Source organism: Tupaia chinensis, unplaced genomic scaffold, assembly GCF_000334495.1.
Source record: "Tupaia chinensis unplaced genomic scaffold, TupChi_1.0 Scaffold000354_1, whole genome shotgun sequence".
Lineage (NCBI taxonomy): Eukaryota > Metazoa > Chordata > Mammalia > Scandentia > Tupaiidae > Tupaia > Tupaia belangeri.
Window position 1 is genome coordinate 6084873 of NW_006159849.1, and position 14354 is coordinate 6099226.

A 14354-nucleotide genomic window follows, 5' to 3' on the forward strand; every position below is an offset into this window, starting at 1 on the left:
AATTGGTTCATTCTTTAGTCTCCCAACTCCCTGCCTCAGATATGACTTTTTTTTTCCCTGTAAATAAAATATTTTAATTCAATTCCACTTACAAAATAAAAGTAGATTCCTTACTCTACGATGAGCACATGAGCAACATTTTCACACATAGAAAACACAGATACATTCAACTGTTTAAAAGACATAAGATGACTTCCTAATCAGTATTTTTTATAACCTATTGTTCAGGCCCTAAGCCTGTATCTCAAGTTGCCCATTAAAAAGAGTATGTATTTGCTACTTACCTGTATTGGTCACGAGAGACCAAAAGTCTTAGTGGCTTATAAAAACAAAGACCTTCAGAGAGCAACTGTGGCTCTGTTCTAATTATCTTTATTCTAGGATGAAGGGTGACAGAACAGCCCCTACCTGGAACATCACTGGTTACACAGAACAGGGAAAAGAACTTCTCTTCCATAGCTGGCTCTTAAAGCTTCTCCTCAGAAGATATGATTCCTCAGAATCATACCACTTTCAACAAGGTGAACAGTAAAATCCTCACCCAAAAAGGGACAGCAAATATATGTAATGCATAGTCTACTATCTACTCTTTTTTTAAAAGACGTATTTAATTTTATTTATTATTTTTAATTGACTGGGATGTGTGTGGGGGGGGGGGAAAAAGCAATTTTTTTTAGTAACAGTGATATCCTACTATACTTACGGCTTTGTAGCCACATATAAGTAAAGTATGACAGGGTAAAAACTTACCAAGAGGGACGAGCAGATGGCATAATGGTTATATTGCTGGACTCCCATGTAGTCGACCACAGTTTGAATCCCTGCCCTACAGCTTAAAACTCTCACTGGGTGTGTGTGCATGTGTGCCCAAAGTCCCGGAGAGGAGAATGAAGGAGAACTGATTGTGGCATGGCCATCGGTCTGAGGGGAGGATTTCTCGTTTTCTGTTTCTCTGTTTCTCTGGTGAGCACACACATCCTATAGCAAAAATCTCTCTTTTTCTCTAAAAACAAAACAAACCTTATCAAGATCTTTTTTAATATTGTCTTTTTCTTGTTATTTTTAATTATCATGCATATGGTAATAACTTAGAAATAGCTAGCCTTTAACCGTCAGCTGAATCTCAGATTCCTACGTAAAACTGCATAGCAGGTAATTCATTTCAACGTTTAAAATGCATCTTAGATTTCACATGTCCCCTTTCAAAAATCTGTTCCTCCTCTAGTCTTTTCAATCTCTATTAAAAGTATTAACGTCCACCCATACCTCTAACCATCCAGACATCTTGATTTCTCTCTCTCTCCACCCCAAATCTATTGGGTTGTCAGAAGTCATGACAAGTCTGTTTTTCTATGCAAAAATGCATCATGTCTTTTCCAATAGCCCAATAGTCCATCAGCCTTAGCTATAAAAGATATCCCAGAGCTGACTCCTTGTCTCCCTCTGGACAGCTCTCTGGTCCTATTTCCATCTTCTTTTTGCTGGGTACTAAGCTACCTCCCTGCTGGTCTTCTTGTTTCCATTCCAACTTCTCATAGGGTAGCTATAGTGATCTTTTAAACACAAGTTAATCGCATCATGACTCTGCTCCGAAAAGCCTTCCCAGTGCATTCAGAATAACATTTAAACTTTTCCATTGCCCCTAAGGCCTTCATCTGTCTTGGTGTTCGCCTACTTCTATCTTCCTCTGTACTCCTCTCCCCTCATGCACGCTACTTTAGACACACAACTCTTGCTTACGCTACTTTAGACACACAACTCTTGCTTTTCTTTTAAAACACCAAACTTATTCCTACTTCAGGCACAGCACTTGGTAATTCCTCCGCCTGGTTTTGGCCCAGGGGTTATCTCTCAGAAATGTTCTCCTTGACCATTCTGTCTAAACTGTCTAACCAACCCCCCACCCCCCCACCCCCCGCCCCATGGCCCTTTTAAATTCTCTGCATAGCACTTATTTTATCTGATACACCTTTGCTTATTTACTGATTTTTTTCCTCACTGTCTCTCCACTGGAATTTTTTTCTTTTACAATAAGAACCCAGTCTGTCTTATTTGTGGCTCTATTTTCAACACTTAGAACAGTGTTAGACATATAGTAAACTATAATCAATATGCATCAAATGAGAGAATGAATAAATATTTAGTTGTTCCCCATATGCAGCTTATTCCCTTGGAAAAATCTGAAGAGGCAGACCCCTCTCCTACCATTCTCATTGTCCTGGCCTCATCCCAGACCTCATCACCCCACACTAGAATAACTGCAGCCTCACTTCTCTCCTAGAACCCCCTCCAATCTACTCTGCACACTGCTCACTATTCTTCCCACCAACAGTTTCACCTACGAGGCACATGCCTGACTTTCAGGGCCTGGCTGAAGCCTCACCTCCTCAGAGGTGTTTCTCTACTCACTAGAGCTTCTCCCCCTCTGAATCCTGTCATTCTTACCCTTAACCTTTACCTAGCCACACAAACACTGTTCCCTATGTCCTCTAGCTTTTGCATTTATGTTAACCTGCTCGTTCCAGCTGAATTCTAAGGGCATATACTGTTTATTTTTGTAATTCTGTAATACTTAGAAAAAATATTAGGCAATAAAAAAAATCTTGTTAATTTGAATAGAATTATTAGATAAAGAAAAAGATACAATAGGTAAACTGGATACTCTTTCTAAAGGGATACTGTGAGAAGAGGTAATGATTTGGAATGAAAGAAGATATTCAAAGGTAAAGCAAATCAGCCAGAATGTCAACAGGCAGTCTTGTTCCCACAGAGAACAGATGGCCCCACTACCTTGAAACAGCATTATGTTAACTAGCAGGATGTGGGACTGCTGCATTGCCAGTGGACTTCGAACCTGACTAGCCTGGGGGAAAGTGGACTGTCATTCTAGTGTAAATTACTCCATGATGATTAGTCCCCCCTAGAGAACTCCAGTTTGCCTCCCTAGTGAACCCTGAACTCCAGGTGGGTTACCTCTCAATGACAGCTCAGCTTATTTGGAGTGCTCACATTACACAGCAGAGAGCTGAGACAGACAACTCAGGCAGTCCCCACCAGAGTGTCTGCTGTGTGTGGAGTATTGCCCACAGGGCAGCAAGGCCAAGCAGAGATCGGAATCTTCCCAGCTTGTCTAAATCATGCTGTGGTGCACTGGAGAATCTAAGCCTCCCTGAACCAATGGAAGAATCAAGCCTAGCCATTCAGTCATATCAAGGCCTAAATATCTACATTAAGAATTCTGCCTCCCATGTGCCCTCAGCCTGCCAACTACAGCACACTACCACACAGGACCTACATCTTATCTTTAACTTAAACTTATGTTTCTAGTTTAATAGGCTTGCTTGAATGCTAATACCTCTGGCTATTTCCAGAAGCTATGAAAGACATCGTCTACGTATATATGTACACACGCACACATACACAGCAGAAGCAGAACTTTAAGACAGTAGTTGCTTTGAGGAAGCAACAGGGAGAACAGGAATGAGGAGCAGAGCAAAGGGGACATCAAGTTTACCTGTAATGTTCCCTTTTTAATTTAAAACAATCCAAAGTCAAGGCGGCAAAAGGTTAACATTTGTTCATTCTGGTCAGGGGGCCTTCAGATATTTGCCACACAATCATCCCTACAATCTATATTTCTGAGACCTTTCAAGTATAAAGAAAGCAGATTCTCCCCCAAAGGAAAAAGATTTCATATCACAGAAAATATTTTTAAATATTAGTGTACTCAGGCCTCTGAGAATAATTATAATAGAATTTCCAAAAAATATTTTGGATGATGCTATTATCTCTAGTGGCATGACCCCAAAGATGACCACTTTGAAGGCACACCCAATACAAAGGGCTAGGAAGCAAGGACAGGCTCCCTCCTTTTCCAGCTCATAATTTTGGATCAGTCTCCTTGTTCCTTGCAGGCAAGGTGCATAACTCACTTTTGTTTGTAGTTCCAGGGCCTAGCATGGCACTTAGAATATAATAAACTTCAATAGCTGGAGTGAATGAATGAATGGATGGATCAGTTATCAAACCAACTAGTCTAGGATTTATAAGCCTACTATTTATTAAGAGATAAGAGAGTCAGCAGGTGGCATGGTGGTTAAGGCCCTGGATCCCACATGGCCAATTCTACAGTTTAAGTTCCAGGTCTAGAAGCCTAAAAAACACACTGGGAGCATGTACATGTGTGCCCAAAATCGCAAGAGAAGATTGGAGGAGACTTGATTTAGGCATGGCCATTGTCCCTGAGGTATGATTTCTCACTTTCCCTCTCTCTCCAGCCAGCACATGCATTTAAAAAAAAGAGAGAGAGAGAGAGAGAGAGAGAGAGAGAGATTTTTACTATAGGGCACTTGTGCTTGCCAGAGAGACAGAAACACAGAGAGACAGAAAGTAAGAAATCACCTCCCCAGGGGGTATGGCCACGCCACAATCCCTTCTCCTCCATTCTCCTCCTAAGATCTTGGGCATGCACACATGCACCTGGCATGAGTTTTAAGTCACTAGGTCCAGGACTTGAACTGTGGCCAATCACATGGGAGTCCAGCGACGTAACCATTACACCATCTGCTGGTCCCCAGCACATGCATCTTTAAAAATAAATAAATAAAAGAGAGAGAGAGGGACCAGCAGATAGTGTAATGGTTACATTGCTGCTACATGTAGTCCCAGACCCAGTGGCTTAAAACTCACATCAGGTGTGTGTGCATGCCCAAGATCTTAGGAGGAGAATGGAGGAGAAGGGATTGTGGCGTGGCCATACCCCCTGGGGAGGTGATTTCTTACTTTCTGTCTCTCTGTATCTCTCTGGCAAGCACACACACACTATAGCAAAAATCTCTTAGATGGGAGAAAGAGGGTAGGGTTGAATACATACAGTTCTGCATTCGTTAATCTAGCTCCAGTTGGCTATTTCTATTTTTGACCTCTACTGTAGAAGCATAATCAATTTTCTCCTTTGAATAATGAGAATAATAGGAAAAAGTCAAGTTTTTTAATGTTTCTGAGCAGAATAATCCTAACATACCACATTAACCCCAAAAGTCAATCCCAGAAGAAAAAAAGTTTGAAGAAGTCCATACTCTACACTCCCATCCAAGTGCAAACACATACAGTGAGTTACATACTCTAAATTTTATTTTGTGATAGAAAACGACATTGATTTTCCAGTTGCTGTTTTATTGAAAAGGTGTGGGGATTGTGCACTGAAAGGAGAGGTAGATTGGGTTATACTGTTAGGCAAAGTAAAAAGCACCATTCAAAGTCTGGACACCAAAGATAAAATCTAATCAAGAAAGATCTAAAGTGTTAGAACAACCTATTTTTATTATTAACTTACCTATTCAAGGAACAGATGTAGAGTATGAAAAAAAAAAGAAGTTATCACCATCTACACTGTAGTCACATATAAGGCAAAGAAAAAAGAAGAAAGGCAAGACTATTTTAAGGCCTAAAGAATGACTTCAGAGGTCATCCAGTGACTGAGGAGAGAAGCTAAACAGGAAGAAGTTAGAGACATTTAAGAGATGAGGTCAAGATTGGTGGATAAAAATGTGAAAGAATGCTAGAACTCGGCAGAGGTGTGAACATAGGAAAAGCATTCTTAGGACCACTGGTGGATGTGTAACTACTCAACCTGTTTAGGAGCCAATCTGCCAATCAAAAAGCTTGAAAAATGTTTTGCCTTAAATCACACATTTCCACTGTTAGAAATCTGTAAGGGAGTACTTGTGCTAGCACAGAAAGATGCACATATAAGACTGCTCCAACCAGCCTTACACGTTCTTGTGAAAAAGTGAAACCTATCTTAATGCCCAATAATATAATAAATAATGTTAGATGTTATAAATAAATCATAACATATGAATAAACCATCACATATCTCATCAACAGAATTTGGTCTATATTGTAATGTATATCTATACTGATTGGCATGAGCTATTCATGACATTTTAAATTTACAAAAACATTATAGGTTTGGCTCTATGGCCTGGTAGTTCAAGCAACGAGATCCCACATGGCCAACCTCATGGTTTGAACCCCAGCTCCTATGGCCTGAGAAATACGCCACGTGCATGTGTGCCCAAAATCCCAAAAGGGAGAGATAAAGAAGAGACTGTGGCAGGACCAGTCCCCAAGGAAGGTGCTTTCTCCCTTCTCTCTCTCTCTTTGTCTCTCTCTTGAGACCATATATGCTCTCTAGCACAAAGGAAAAAAAGATTAGAAGTAGTATGAACAATATGATGTTTTTTGTAAAAATTTTGGGTTGTCAAAAAAGTCATGACACATTTTTGCAGAGAAAAACAGAAAAAAAACTACATCACGACTTTTCCAGCAACCCGACATATGGACATACATCCAAAAGTTAACACCTGTAATTTATGGATGGTAGAAATGTAGGTTTACTTCTTGATTATTGTACATCCCTATTTGTGATGATAAACATGGATGTAGAGAACAGAGGGCTGGATGACTGGTTCTGCAGCTACCATTCCTCCTTTGTAATCTTGCATTTGATAGGAATGCAGTGGGGCATGATATCTTGTACCCTAGGCCAACTTTACCCATCTGTTCATTTCACCAGAACCTCTGCATGCAGATACATTCATACACACATTCCAGGATGTCCATCTGTTTTTGTTCTATGTATCCTCATGTTGGAGTGTGGCAACCGTACCACTACCACAGACACTCCAGAAACACAGAAACCACACTTGGCTAAGACGCTACTAATGTCATGTGTATACCTGCAGCCCAGGGAACCGTTCTGGCTGCAGACTGATAAACTGAACTGGACTCTTGTGGGAACATGGGTAGCACATTTCCATTGCCTTCACCCTTTATCAAACTGCCCCAACAACAATAAGTACTTAGTTGTTTTGCCATTGAAAAGAACCAAGTTCTCCTATTCCTCAACTGTTTGCCACAAGAAGTTTGAGTATTGTTACATTCCCACCTTCTTCAGGTCCTGTTATAGAGGATAGAAAGTTTAGATGCTTTTAACATCATCTCCTTCTATTACTAGCTCTGTGGAGAGCTGAGAGAGTAGACGGGATCCCTTGAGCTCTCTCTTTCTCCCTAGGTAACAATATGACGTTGTTCTATTTTCTTTCCACAAGTTCATGGTGAAATAAACATTAGCTTCACAAATACATATGTATTAATGAACTCAAAGAACTCCAACTAAAAGTTTCAGCCTGGTACACGATTCTTTCCACCTATGTTCTATAAGGTTATTTTTGGAATAGTATTAGACAATGCCTGAACTCTTCCAAGACATTGGAAGAAAACAATTCTAAATGTTAAAGATCAAAGATTCCAAATTTGATTGTATTGGTTTTTAGTCTAGAATACACCCGACAAGTGAAGAAATTCTTGAAACTCTACCACCTCCCTTCGCCAGCTATCACAACTAGTCAAGAGCAGCACTGTTGTCACTGCAGACACACATTTGTACGTGTGGATACGTACTCTCCATTGTTTTTATTCACAATGGAGAGTACATGCTCAGGCATGGGAGAGGGAGAGAAAGAGAGAGAGAAAGACAGGCACCTTTGACAGGGTTTTATCAAGCCACAATTCCCTTCCTCTAGCCCTCCAGCTCATCAAGATTAACTGGAGATCCAAACCCAAGGTTGGCCATATGGCTTCCACCATTGCAGTTCAGTATGCTACCACTTGTGCTACAAAGACAGAGGCCATATGTTTTTATGTTTATATTATCTTGGCAGACAAAATTAGCAAATACTTATCAGGAAGCTCTCGATACTTCATCTTGTTCTGATTCTAATGCCCCAAATTATAGGGATTGTTCTTAAATACAATCTTTAGGTGATTTCATTCTCTTTTCTTGGTACTTTGTTTTTCTCTTCTACAAATCACTCCTGATAATGACTCTTATGCCTAAGAAAGATTTGTTTCTTTTTTTAAATGATGAAATGAACATTTATAAAGTTTTTCATATAACACTTGACGTATACTAAGTAGTCAGTAACAGTTATTTATTTTTATTTTAAAATTAAACTGAGACCGCAGCATGGTATAGTGGTTAAGGGAAAGGATTCTGGAGTCAGACTACTTGTATTTAAACTATGAATTAAGCTCTGCCCTTAATTACTGACTTCTGACTTCAGGCAATTTACATAACTTCTCTGTGCTCAGTTACTTCATCTGTAAAATGAAGATAGTAATTGTTCCTACCTCATAGGGTGAATGAGTTATATGATGTAAAGACTTGGGCCTGTACCTGAGACACAGTAAGCATTCTAAAAGTATAAGCCATAATTCTGTATTCCTTCCAATCTTGAATGTCCAAAGAATCATCAATGTAATTTTGCATCTCCACTTTTTATTCCATTTTTCCATAATTCTTATTTTATTTTATTTATTTATTTATTTTTGGAGAGGTTTTTTTTGTTTTTGTTTTTGTTTTTTTGCTATAGGGCGCATGTGCTTGCCAGACAAGACAGAGAGAGACAGTCAGAAAGTGAGAAATCACCCCCCAGGGGGAATGGCCACGCCGCAATCCCTTCTCCTCCATTCTCCTCTCGAGATCTTGGGCACGCACGCACATGCACCCGGCGTGAGTTTAAGCCACCGGGTCCAGGACTCGAACCGCGGTCGACTATGTGGGAGTCCAGCGACATAGCCATTACGCTAACTGCTGGTCCCAATTCTTATTTTACTTTAATATTTGATCAAGTTCTAGTTCTAGTCTATGTTTGAAAGTAATCAAGATTTTCTTTAATGAATTTTCAGAGTATTCATAATTTTAAAATTTATCATTTTAAAAGTACTAAATTCCTGTAAAAAAAAATGTAATTAACCAAGTTGAATATACAGACAAGGAGTGTAATAACATTTAATGTAGCAGGACCGGAAGTCCCAAACAGAGACACCATTATGAACTGCCTAACTCAGATTTAATCTTTCCTTTGCACGTGGAAAATCAGTGACAAGTAAACTGAAATTAAGACAAGTATGTAACACTTCTGAGCAGTTCAGTTTTACTCTTCCAATTCAGAAAACTTTAATGGTGTGTCTTTTCTTTTACAACATCCTGAGCTATGGTTTCTAGAGATTTGTTTAACTATAATAAGTTATATAGTTACATATAATGCTCATGACAAGTCCTATATGATTTCGAACACATGGAAGTTCAGCTTTGTAAGATAATGAGAGGGACAGGGCAGCTACAGAGGCATGGTCATGGGTGGGGCATTCCTTCGCTTTGGCTCTGCCAAAAGAGAGAGAGAAAGACAGACACCTTTGCACTGGGCAATGCTGCTTGTGGGAAAATGAAGAATGTTAAAACAGTGGGGGATAGGTCAGATGGTGGCACAGTGGTAAAATGAGATGGCTCTGTGAGGCAGTCTCAAATAAGAAGACTCCTGGTTCAAGTCTGGAGACTTCCCTGAGTATTCCAGGCATGTGCTTGTTGGGGATGCTGTCTCTCTCTCTCTAGGAAGAAATAGATAAACTTAAAAAAAATGGGGGGTATTTACTAAATGTAAGGTAGTTTGCTCACCCCATGTTGAGGCTGGTGTGGGAAGAAATGAGCTCCTTACAAATGACATTTTTAGCATATTAGATTTTCATATTTTATTAATAGAAAGGACACTGGTTTTACCCACACATTAAAAAATTATTTCTTTAATTTTATTTTTATCATTATTTTTATTTTTTAAGTTTGCTACAGGGCATGTGCACTCGCCAAAGGGGGTGCAGGGAATGAAAAAGCAAGCCACCAGCTCCAAGACTTGAACGAGGGGGGGCCATGTGGGAGTCCAGTGCCTTAACCACCACCCCACCTGCTGGACCCTCACAAATATTTTTAAGAGATAGTTTACATAATTCTGAGCAAAAGGGTGAAAAACATGAACACATGCTAAATGTACTTTTGGCCATATTTCAACACTGTCTTACTTTTGTAATTTAATCTATTTTTAAAAAATAATAGTCATGGAAGCAAAAACATTTCTAGCTTCAAAACTGAAAAAAAATCACATCATTCATTTGTTTACATATTAAACACTGACCAGAAACAGAAAAATTTGCCAATGCTGCTACTGAAAAGATTGCTTTAAAATTTAACTAATTCTTTGCTTCTTTTTAAAGGAAATTTTTAAGACACATGAACCAAGATAGAACGGGCCCTGTTAAGAGCACAGTTTTTGAAGCAGTTAGCAATCCTGGCTCTGCCACACTGGTTGTGTGGCCTTGAACAAATTACATTGCCTGTACAAATTGTCTCCAAGCTTAATTCTCCTCTTCCGTATGAGACTTGACTTCAGTCTCATAAGGCTTTGGGGAGAATTTAATGATAAAATCCAGTGAATAGTAACAGTGTGTCTGCAACATACTAAATGCTCAATAAGTGGTGAATTTTAGTATTAGATGAATACTAGGTATGTCCTTCTCAAACCACTCAGTTGAAAAATAATTTCTGCAAAGTTCCTGAGTATAATTCTTTCACCTAATACACAAAAATGCTTAGAAAGGGAAAACAGAACTCTAAGAACAGGAATAGCCCATCCATTTTCTTGCTTGAGGACTACAGAATATTTTCTATCTTATCTGAGTGACGCTCTTTGTACTCAGATTCCATCACATATTCTGTTTGGTGTCTTTGGCCCAGGGATGGAAGACATATGAGGGAAGACATAGGTCCCAAGAAAACTCCAACCAGCAAATGGCACCTCCATCCCAGCCTAAACTGCTCTCTGCCGGAAAGTACTCCAACTCCAGCCTTCCTTCCTACTTTTTTTTCTTAGAATCTCAAAGATGATGATGGAGATGGTGATAACAAAGAAGCTGATGGAAATATTGATCGTGACAGCTACCATTTACTTAACATTTATTATGAGCCATGAACTACAAGCATTTTGTACTCGTTATTTCAGTTAATCCTCCCAACAATCCTAAAATGCAGGTACTAGGATTATTTCCATTTATCACGTACAGATATCAAGATTTAGACAGGTTAAATAGCATGCCCAGTGTCACACAGTTTATAGCAGAGAGCCAATGTGCAAGCAGATCTGATTCCAGCTAGGGCCTAATTTTTTTTTTAAATATTTTTTAATTGAGAGAATTTTCTTATAGGGCATGAGCGCTCGCCAGAAAGACAGAGAGAAAGAGAGATAGAAAGCGAGAAATCACCCCCCAGGGGGGATGGCCACACTGCAATCCCTTTTCCTCCATGCTCTTAGGATCTTGGGCACGCACGCACATGTGCCTGGCATGAGTTTAATCCACCCAGTCTGGGACTTGAACAATAGTCGATTACATGGGAGTCCAGCAACATAGCCATATCCCAAGGGCCTAAATTCTTAACCCCAAGACTGCACCAACCCCAGAGCTGCTTGCAAATCTCTATATAGGATAAGTCCAGGTCCTAGGTGCACACCAGATCAACCCCACCCAACCCCATAGTCTAGTATCTTGCTACTCACATCACACATCCTAGCCTAAAATTCACAGGGATACAGCGTAGAGGAGCAGTAGCTACGGCAAGTGTTACATCCCTGGAAGACCTCAGTTTGATTCCTCATGTCTCCCCAAATGAATTGTCCTTCCTGGCATGCACAATCATGAAATCCCATTCGGAAGAAAAAAAAAATTTCTATAGGGAGATTCTTGATTTACTTTATACCTTTTGATTAGTACATTCTGGACGCCAACATTAATACACAGTACATATTAAAAATTAAACTCATTTGACAGATGAATAGTAAGGTAAGAGAGAGGGTTTGGTCACTACTACACAACAGGTGGAAATAATATTGCCAATAAAGTTCAACGTGCCCTCGGGAAGTCCTTACGGCCTCATTATTTTGGGCTTTTAATTCCTTGTGGCTCAAACCTCTTCACAAAATAATAGCTCAAAGATCAACTTACCACCGACCAGCCTTCCCTGGGCTCAGCTAAAAGCTGACTAAAATCCTAAGGCAGTGAGAACAGTAGACTAAGTTGACCCTTCAGGGCCAGTTACACATTATCTTTTAACTAGACAGTCCAGATTTCTCAGGGCAAGACAAAAATGTCCCCAAATACTTGTCAGCAGTTTTCAGAGGAAAAACTGCAGTTAAAGCACCTCGGCTGTGAACTCTGAGCAGTAAATATGCTTACATTTAGTCTGGGCAATTTTGATTATGAATTGAGCAGTGAGTTCGGATACTGGTGTCCGTAGTTTTCTGCTGAAGTATTTTGAATCTAAAAATGTCAGCCATGGTTCATTCCTTTTTGTTTATTTAAGTGGAGAATTTTTTAAAAATCATTTTTTCCACTTCATGGCTCCTTTGGACCAGGGAATAAAAATAGCGTTGTCATCAGGAGTCAAACTGTTTCTGGAATTATAAAAGAGAAGGGAAGGAGACCTACTCAGGACAGCCAAAGTCTTGAAGCAGCCCGCCTCAAAGCAAAACTCGCATTTCAGCCACTTCGCTGCTGCTTCTCCAACCAGCCTCAAAGGAAAGGGCAGTTTATGAGAGACACGGTCTCAGCATTCCAAAGCGGTTCACCCTGCGCTCATCGCACTCCCCGGGCTGGGCCACCTGTCGGAAGCCCGGGGCGGCGCGGGCGAGGCGGGGTTGGGGAGGTGGCCCTAGAGGTTGCTCGGGGAAGGGACAATGGTGGCCAAGGGCAACCGAGAGGACTGGCGCTCTCGAGGAGGACGTGGCTGAGTCCAGAGCTCGGGCTATAGCACCTTCAGTGGCTCCACGCAGCAGCCTCCGGGACCCGGCGCCCCCGAGGTCTCAGGTGCGCCCCGCCGCGGGCTCCCAAGGGCTTGCCCGGCTACAACCCTCGGCGCGGCCCTCGGCGCGGAGCTGGGCAGACCCGGGCTGGTGCTGCGCGGCGCGCACGCCTTACCTGTTGATCTTGAGCGCGAAGGCGCGGCGCTCTGCGCTAGGCAGCGTGGCCATGGCCCGCCCGCGGATCGGTGGCCTCTAGGGTCGCGAGGTGCGGAGACGGTGGGCCGGGCGTGCTGCAGAGCCGCCGCAGCGCATGCCGAGCCAGACGCGAGCCTCATCTGTCAGTCCGGCGCCGCCCGCCCCAGCCAGCCGCCGTCCGCCTGGCACGCAGGGAACGGCGGGCGAGGAGGGTGTGGACACGGCGCGGAACTGCCCTCCGGATACTCGGACCGACGGCGCGCTCTTCCCGGGGCCCTGACCTCGGGCAGAAAGGAGCGCGGGCGGATGACCAGGCGAACACGCAGCACAGGCCGGAAACTCCATCTGCCCGAAGCTGCGAAGCTGCCAGAGAATGTGGGCGAGCGGGGGAGCCTGCGCCTTCCGCCCGCGCAGCAAAGTTGGCGAGGTCGGGAAACCAACCCCGGGACTCTTTAGGCTAGGCCTTATGAAGACATCTGCCCTGAGACAAGGCAGATAAGGAAAAAGAGAGTTAAAAAAGGTCATTGCCAAACGTGTGTGTGTGTGTGTGTGTGTGTGTGTACGCGCGCGCACGCGTGTCGAAAAATCGGCGGTGCACATCATATAATGTTCTTTATTGAAGATGAGGAATATGGTAAAGTCGTCTATGATCACACACTGCAAGCATGCCTTGAAAAACCGTATCGTAACCCGCAAAGATATATACCAATTAAATTCAAATAAGAAAGTATAAAACTAAAATAGAAAAAGTCAGTGTCATCTCTTAGGATACAAATCAAGGATAAAAATCACCTGTCCCTCATCCTTCCTAGTGTACTTTTAAAAAATATAATGGATCTATTCAACGAATAAATATTGAGTTTTTTAATTTTTCAAGAAGTAGAGACAAATGCTTTTCTCTAAGGAAACATATGTATTAATATGATTCAGAATACACCTTATACCAGTTTATTTCAGTTTCAAATTGAGATGTCTTCTAAGAAGCCCAGTTCCAAACTCAAGAAATTGAAAAAGTACCTGTACTAACTGAGGTAGAAAAGCCTGTGTTCATTTCGGTTTGCAGGTTTGCTCCAAGTTGTGCTATACAAAACACTTTTTATGTAATACCTCTATTTGTCAACTTGCCTTTAAAACAAGAATAAAGCCGGCTAGCGGGTGGCTTGGTGGTGAGGGTGCTGGACTCCCACATGACTGACCATGGTTTGAATCCCTGACCTGGCGGCTTGAAACCATGCCCAGATGTGTGTGCATGCATGCCTAAAATCCCAGGAGGAGAATGGAGAAGAAGGGAGTGTGGCATAGCCACCCCCTCTGGGGGGGAGTGATTTCTCACTTTTCCTCTCCCTCTCTCTCTCCCCCTCTCTTTCTCTTCCCAGCGAGTGCACATCCTATGGCAAAAAAAAAAAAAAAAAAAAAAATAAACAATATGGTACTTGAAATAAAATGTGCTGGGTGTGTAAAATACAC

General features: G+C 41.6%; 1 protein-coding gene across 6 annotated transcripts in view; it reads right to left on the reverse strand.

Annotated features, from left to right (window-relative positions):
- Positions 1 to 13033, reverse strand: part of DOCK8 (dedicator of cytokinesis 8) — a 267141-nt gene extending 254108 nt beyond the window's left edge. For 2 of the 6 annotated variants that reach the window (XM_006152456.3, XM_006152453.3), the window contains exon 1: positions 12868 to 13033. In XM_006152456.3, coding sequence (XP_006152518.1) covers positions 12868 to 12920 — 53 coding nt within the window. In that variant the 5' untranslated portion in view covers positions 12921 to 13033. Of the gene's footprint in view, positions 1 to 11895; positions 11923 to 12126; positions 12228 to 12378; positions 12427 to 12867 lie in introns of those variants that run through there. The other 4 variants (XM_006152460.3, XM_014589333.2, XM_006152455.3 and 1 more) reach the window with 4 other exon arrangements.
- Positions 13034 to 14354: the final 1321 nt, after the last annotated feature.